Source organism: Morus notabilis, unplaced genomic scaffold (genome assembly GCF_000414095.1).
Source record: "Morus notabilis unplaced genomic scaffold, ASM41409v2 Scaffold1339, whole genome shotgun sequence".
NCBI lineage: Eukaryota > Viridiplantae > Streptophyta > Magnoliopsida > Rosales > Moraceae > Morus > Morus notabilis.
The window spans coordinates 12373-19942 of record NW_010359795.1 but is presented as its reverse complement, the minus strand read 5'-3'; the positions used below and the strand labels follow the sequence as shown (position 1 = coordinate 19942).

Below are 7570 nucleotides of genomic sequence, written 5' to 3'. Positions count from 1 at the left end.
TTTTTTTTTTTTTTTTGAGTTTTCCTTCACTGAGCTACAATTTTTGGTCAATGTTTTGGGTTGAAATGCCTTTTACTATACTTTGGATAGTGTTTCTTCGTTGTTGAAATGGTCTAGGTAATGGGATAATTGTTTCAACTTTAATTTGCTATTCCAAGATTGTTTGTGATTCTAAAAGTTTGCAAGTGTTTATTTTCTTCTATTGTTTATGTTTCTTTTTCTGAGTCAATTTCTTTTTTATATTGGCTTTGGGTTCAGGAGTTAAATCACAGTTGGATTATCTTCAACAAGGCTTGCCAGGTATACTTTCCTAATGAGCTGTTAGTACTTAACTTGTGAACTCAGCAACTGGTAGTTAGAAAAATTGGCTATCAGTATATATTCTTTTTAAGCATTACTTAAATGGAAATTGATGAACCTTTAAAATGTCCAGTGTGGTACAAATTGGATTTTGCGTTTATGATTTATAATTTATATATTTTTTTAGATGAATGGCTCAAGGACAAGAATTAAGATGCTATTTGTGATGATTTCTTAACAGAGTCCACTAAGTGGACCTTCCTCATGCTCACAAAGATTGAAAAATGAAAATAATGCAATGTTTATTGGTATGGCCAAACTCCAATGCCTTATTCATGTTACCAAAATGTCAAGACCAGCTTAATTATTTTGCCTCCTTTTAATGAGCCTTGCTATGAATCTAGAGTGGTGTTTTGCTGCTAGCAAGTTGTTGGTTTCTCTTATTAGAGTTTGTGCTTTCTTATGCTGTAATATGTAAATGTGAAAGAAATTGAGGAATTCGCAAGTTTACTAAATTTTAGAATGATTCTTTCTGAGGAGTGGTTCATTCATTGACATCCAACTTTACAGACTTGACGAAATGATCTTATCCTAAAATGGGATGTTAGCTTTTGAGCAGTCGATTTGCCTTGTTCATCAGGTTATGATCAATTTGGAATATCAAGAAAAGGACCACAAGACGCTTTGGATGAACATTGCACGATCTTCTATGACAGAGAGAAGGTATCAACTATCGAGTTAAGGCATTTTACTTTATTCCCTCAATCTGGCATACTTTTCTCTTTTCTCCTTGTTCTTTATTCCCTGATATTGAAAAGTGATCTGGCATACCTTATTTATTTTTGTTATTTCGTAATGATTTTGTCCATTAATGTCCTTTTTCATGTTCTTCATCAATGAAATAAGGTGGAGTTTCTAGAAGGTGGAACGTTTTGGTTATCAGAATCACCTTCTGTTCCCGGAAGCATGTCATGGGGGGCTGCGGTTCCATGCATCGCAACGTGGGCGATATCCGCTATCATTTTTTATTTCTTTTACATGAATGGTCTTTTATATAGTCTTTTTATATTTTTGGATTGGAAGATCTCTACCTTTTGTTTCTTTAACATGATGTCCACACATTTCAACTAAAAGGAGTTGAGCCACCTGGGTTTTCATTCCAGATAGTTAATACCAACATGGATGAGTTTAGCCCTCGTGCTCGTAGACGGAGTGCTTTACTTACCTGGCAGCACATTGCTTCCTTGCCTCCTAGCTTGCCAGTTGTGTACTGTGGTGGATTTAACACACAAAAGGAATCAACTACTGGACGCTTCCTTCTTGGGAGATCAAGGTATATTGGGAACCTATTAATCTAGTTGGTGAATCTCAGTTTGCCAAATTTTCACCATGAAATTTTATTGCGTTCACATGTTGTGTTTTGAATCATCTACTTCTAGTACATCACTGTGTGCAAGGGGAGCGCGCCTGATTTGCAAATTGGTCCCCACTCAGACTTCATTTCTGACCCCTAGTTTTTGATAATCTGACTGTAGCGAGGTTAATTGTGGTTACATCCAACTATGTGCAAGAAGAGTTTTGAATGTCAGGAAAGTAAATTGAGGAAATGGTTGTCACCATAGAACTAGCCTTGTTAAAGACATTAATGCTTTGTCAATTTCTGGTTAAAAGTAGAAGTTGACTTCTGTTTTTACTTGGAGCTAAGAAAGCAATGTTTCCATTTTTTCTTTATCTGCGGGCATTTAGTTGAACCACTCTATTGGTTATCTCCTAAGCTGCAGCAACTTTATCCTTGCACTGAAAGTTTGCGTTCCCTGTACTTATAATTACCAAAAGACATTGGAGAGGACCTTTCACTTTAAGTTTGCAAAGTTTAAATTTTCACTCAATTCCATTGTTCTCCGTGTTTGTGACACGTTTTATTTTGTTTGAACTTTTGCAGCACATACTATGCTTTTTAATTCAGGAAGTTGGCCAGTTTTTTCTTCTAGTCGTTTTTTTGGTAAATATTTTCTTCTGCTTGTCCTCAGAGAGCACGGTGTGGTTGGGGATATGAGAGATGCATGGCCGAATGCCCGGGTGAGGAAAAATGTTTCTCTCATTCGCACTTATCATGGGTTTAAAGGTACCACATGTGCTCCTTTTGAAATTTCTTAACTTTGCATGATATAGCAATGGCTTAATTTAACAGTGTCCGTTGATGTCAGGAAACAAACAAGGAGCTCTTGAGTTTCTCAAGTTGATCTTTAGAGCCCTTTGTCTTTGCTGGGATCGCCAAACTCAAGATCTGCACATAGATTGGATTCTTTTCAGAGGTCGATCTCTGGTTCCCGTTTCTTGTGAAGTGATCAGCGACAACACTGACGGAGCTTACCCATCCTCCCATTATCCCCTGTTTGCCGAGTTTATGCTTCCTCGCACTGTGAGAATGATTGAACCGCCTGCTCAAGAGGAAAACTAAAAAATCCAATTGTTTTGGAGACCCTTTGGCTGTATCTCCCACATTCCTTTGCTATTATTCATTTAGTTTGTTATTCTTCTGATGTTGAGGGTTCACCAGAAAAGATTGTGGATATAATTTCATTTTGGGTGGTTGTATCTTTGTATTGTCTCCTTATTTTCAAGAATCAATAATTGAAGGAAATTTTCATTCACGTTTGTGATTTTAAACTTCTCATGATCTTTTATGGATTCCTTGCATTTAGACGTGAAAACTCCTGTTTTCCTTTTAGTCAATAAGTCTAGAGCCAACTTAAGAGTTCTGGTTTATACTTTTCACATTTTACCTAGTTTGAGGATCTAACCAGCTTCGTTTTTCTCGTTTCTTTTTCTCTGAAGGGTGCGTATATTGACACTACTCATTTCATTCTTATCACCCACATTTTTAAACCACCTCTCATCCTACGTTCCTCTTAAAATTTAAGAAAAGCCCCTACTACTAAATTATCCTCATTCTTCTTTTCACACACATTCATAAACCACCCTCATTTTAGTTTTTACACTCTTAAAATTTTAAGAAAGTCCCTACAACTAAATTACATTATTTTTCTTTTTTCTCGTTTCTTTTTCCTCGAAGCATGATAACCAAATGACAAAACACGATTCTAGCTGCTTTCACTCTCGTTCCCACCATTGGATCTCAGCCAATCAGTTTGATTGAAAATTGATGGATAATTTACAAAAGGACACTTTTAGGACTTAAGAAAATGACTGAGTTACTCTAGGCTCGTTTAGTTCGTTTATTCGAGTTTTTAATTCGAGTTAAAATATGATTTTATGTGAGATATATTTACTGTAATAAAAAAATTAAATGTGACAGTTTTTGAAAAATTTTTACTATAATAAAACTCAAATAAATTCGAATCGATAAAATGAACGGAACTTCTATATTTTTAAAAATATCCTGAACTAAAATTCGTCGTTTGATATATATGTATTCAAAAGTGGTGGTTAAACTCACCTTTGGTTTCCGCTTCCCAGAACGTGTTCCCAATTTACCAAACCGTCTCAAAATTAGTCATTTTGTCCATTTTAAAATCTCAAGGGAAAAAAGTAAAGCTTTCTTCTCAATCATTGCCCCCCAACATATAAAAGCACAAAATTTAACTCCTACTAGCTGGTTATCACATGTTCTTTTACATTGAGATTTTAATTGTAAGATGTATAAAATGACTGATTTAAGACAATTTCATATATCAGGAAATCGTTATGGGATGTTTTAAAAGACATACACATAATAGGATTTCCTATAGTTCAAAGATTAAAAATGATTAACCCTAAGAACCGGCTATCTATTAAAACGGGTGCACGCAAAGGCCCGGAAGGAAACCAGAACTAGCGAAACAAACCAGTAATCTGTTTTGCCTAGCTCTGATCAACCTGATGCAGAAAATATAAACTGCCAAACATAATTTGTTTTACCAAACAAATATGTTCAAACAGCATCAGATTTATACTCAAACCTGATACCGAAAAAATGAAACACTAGTGGCTGCTAGTGCTGAAAATTTGGGCCTTTTTTTTGTTTACTTGTTTCTGGCCTTTTTTTTTGTTTATTTGTTTTTGGTCTAAGCGGCCAAGCCCAACGGTAATATTACCGTTGGGCTGACTCACTACCGTGAGGCAGTGAGTCTGAAGTAGAGGGATGCAGGCCTGCAGCCCTCTGCTTTTTTTTGTTTTTTTTTGTTTTTTTTCCCCTAAAATCCCTTACTTTTATCTATAAATACCCCCTCCATTAATCTTTTTTTTTTCACACAACACAACTTTCACTCTCTATTCTCTTCTTATTCTCCAAATTTTCTCAACTCTCAATTCTCACTCACATTAATTCTCTCAATTTTGTTATTTCATTTTTGTTGAAAAAAAAATTTAGTGATTCTCTAATCTCTACTCTAGTCTCTACTTCAATTTTCAAGTCACAATTCCATTATCCATATCAAGTAATCAAGGTATTGATAAGTTTTAGAATTATAAATGTTTTAATTTTTTTATATCTAATTTATTGTGAATATTTATTTTTTAGTGTTAGCATGTATTAATATGTTTATTGTTGTTATTATTATTGTAGGAAAAAAAGTTTTGACCGTAAATTCTATAAGTAGAACTCAACACTTGAGAGATCACGGAATTAAAAGTGCTAGACTACATTAAGCCAGGACGGAGCCTACACAAACTCAACTTCAATTAAACCCGGATGGTTCGGTAAGTACTTGGTCCTATAATCCTCAAGTTGCTAGGGAATCTTTATGTTGATTTATTTCTACTTTAGATTTACCCATTAACCTTGGTGATAACCCACATTATGAAGCGCATATTCAACGTGCATATTGTCCTCAATTTCAAAAAGTTTCTAGAACTACTACTAGGAGTGATATGATTGCATACTATGAGAAAATGCGTCTTGCATTAATAGCTGAAATGGGTGCATTAAAATTTTTAATTGCATTAACCTCTGATATTTGGAGTGGTAGGGCGAATCAAGATTATTTGAGCGTAGTTGCACATTATTTAGACTCTAAATGGAATGCAAAAAAGAATTATTGGTTTTAGACTTATGAATAGTTCACATAATGCTGACAATATTGTTGAGAAACTTGTTAGTGTTATTCAAGATTTGGTATATGAGACCGCATTATCTCTATCACCTTATATAATGCTACAGCTAATGCAAGGGCGATGTTAATGGTGGAGGGACTTATAAACTCGTATAGTGGTGGAGTTTTACTTCATCAAAGGTGTGCATGCCATATAATTAACCTCATTGTCAAATCAGGTATGTGTATGGTAAGTTCTACAATTGATAATATTCGAAATGTCATTTCTTGGATTCATAATTCAAACCCTCACATTGCTAAGTTTAAGAGGTATTGTAAAGTAGAAGGTATGAAGCCTAGAAAGTTTGGTCTTGACATACCTGTTAGGTAGAATTCAACATATATGATGTTGAAGAGTACTTTGCCATATAAAAATATTATCACTATTTTTTCAATACAAAAATGGGCAAAACAATGTTGCAGGAAGATGACTAGTTTATTTGCGAACGATTTGTGTCTTTTTTGGAGGTTTTTTATGATTCTACTGTTTTATTTTCTAGTATTTATTATCCTACTTCTCCATAGTGTTGCATCAAAGTTGTGAGATTATAGACTTATTTGAAACGTATAGAAATGATATGTTACTTAAATCGATAGTAGAAAAAATGGAAGAAAAGTTTAGAAAATATTGTTTAGCTATTATTTTGGATCCTAGAGTAAAATTATCCGGTCTTGGAAATGTTCTTTCTCATATCGGTGGCCAGTTGGACATAGATTATACTTCACAGGTTGTTAACACACGTGAGAAGTTGTTTGAGATTTATGCAATTTATGAGAACAAGTTTAGTAACTTGACAACTCAACAAACGCAACAAGATCAGCCGGCCCGCTCAAAAAAGAAGTTTTGGAATTTTATATCTTCTCATCGTGATGGCTCTAGTTCGTCATCAACTGCGACTCCGAGTGCCATGCCACCACCATCAACACCAACGACGACACAATATAAGGAGCTCAATAGATACCTTGAGACAAAATTCTCGGTGATAGATGGTGCTGATAATATGACAATTTCCAAATTTTGGCATGGTGGAGGCTACAAGGTGTAAGATTTCCAGTACTTTCAATATTAGCATGTGATATCTTGACTATTTCAGTATCAATGGTGTCTTCAGAATCTACCTTTAGCACAGCTGGGAGGATAATTGAAAAAAGAAGGACTTCGTTGACTCCAAAAATGGTTGAGGTGCTAATGTGTTTAAAAGATTCAGAAAATGCTTCTTTGCGAATGCAACACACAACGAAAGACAGAGATTTAATGGATCAATTTCAAAACTTATACATTGACGATGACGCTTCTGATGTCGGGAGTAGTGTAACAGGTAGTTAGATATTTTTGTTTTTTAAGTATATATAAATTGTAACTGTGAAAATAATACTATACTCTTTTTTCCTTACAAAGGTTTTATCCTAATGAGTTTTTCTTAGTAAGGTTTTTAACGAGGCAGTTATAATTGCATAAATAAAGTCTTATTCTATTAAAATTTTACAATATTCACTATTTATTAATTTCGTTATTTTTTTTAAAATTTTTATAAATCATGCTCGGACTGGTCCGAGCTGATTCGGGCCGGTCCGAGCTGATTCGGACCGGCCCGGCCAGCAATAGCCCCGCCCAGCCCTAAGCCCGTCGGGCCGGGCTAGGCCTATATAAAATTATTTAGAGCCGGGCCAGCCCGGCCCTAACTACCCTTTCGGGCCGCCGGGTCGGGCCGGGCTGGGCGGTTCGAATTTTCAGCTCTAGTGGCTGCCTATGATCAACAACAACTCAAGCCCCACATAATCTGTTTTGCCAAACAAACATGTTCAAACAACATTAGATTTATAAAGAATTTCCTTCCTTCTCATCAATTGTGGCAAAAGAAGCGCGTCAGATGATTAACTTGCAGATACCCTTTCCGTTTGACCATACGCGAGAGCTAACAACAGATTTCTTAAGTTTATATGAATCTTATGGCTACTTCTGTTCTAAAAAATAAAAATGAGGAACAAAAGTTATAATTCATTCATACAAACCATCATGAGATCATTAATCTGCCAAAAAAAAAAACCCAAAAGATTTCCTATGTGAATATGCAATGAATCTCGAGCTATTTTAGGATTGTTCTTTTAGAGTGTAACTTGAGTGTAATTTTTGAGTTGAATTTGAGTTATAACTTGAGTTGAAGTTAGAATTTGAA

The 7570-nt window shown here is 35.0% G+C and overlaps 1 protein-coding gene across 1 annotated transcript; it reads left to right on the top strand.

The window, feature by feature from the left end:
* Positions 1 to 258: 258 nt before the first annotated feature.
* Positions 259 to 2954, top strand: LOC21384451 (the record flags this gene model as incomplete). The annotated part of the gene is made up of 6 exons (XM_010095048.2): positions 259 to 300; positions 941 to 1023; positions 1207 to 1308; positions 1419 to 1633; positions 2331 to 2425; positions 2508 to 2954. Coding segments are annotated over 6 exons (791 nt in total), but the record flags the coding sequence as incomplete, so codon positions are not given.
* Between the last annotated feature and the right edge of the window lie 4616 nt (positions 2955 to 7570).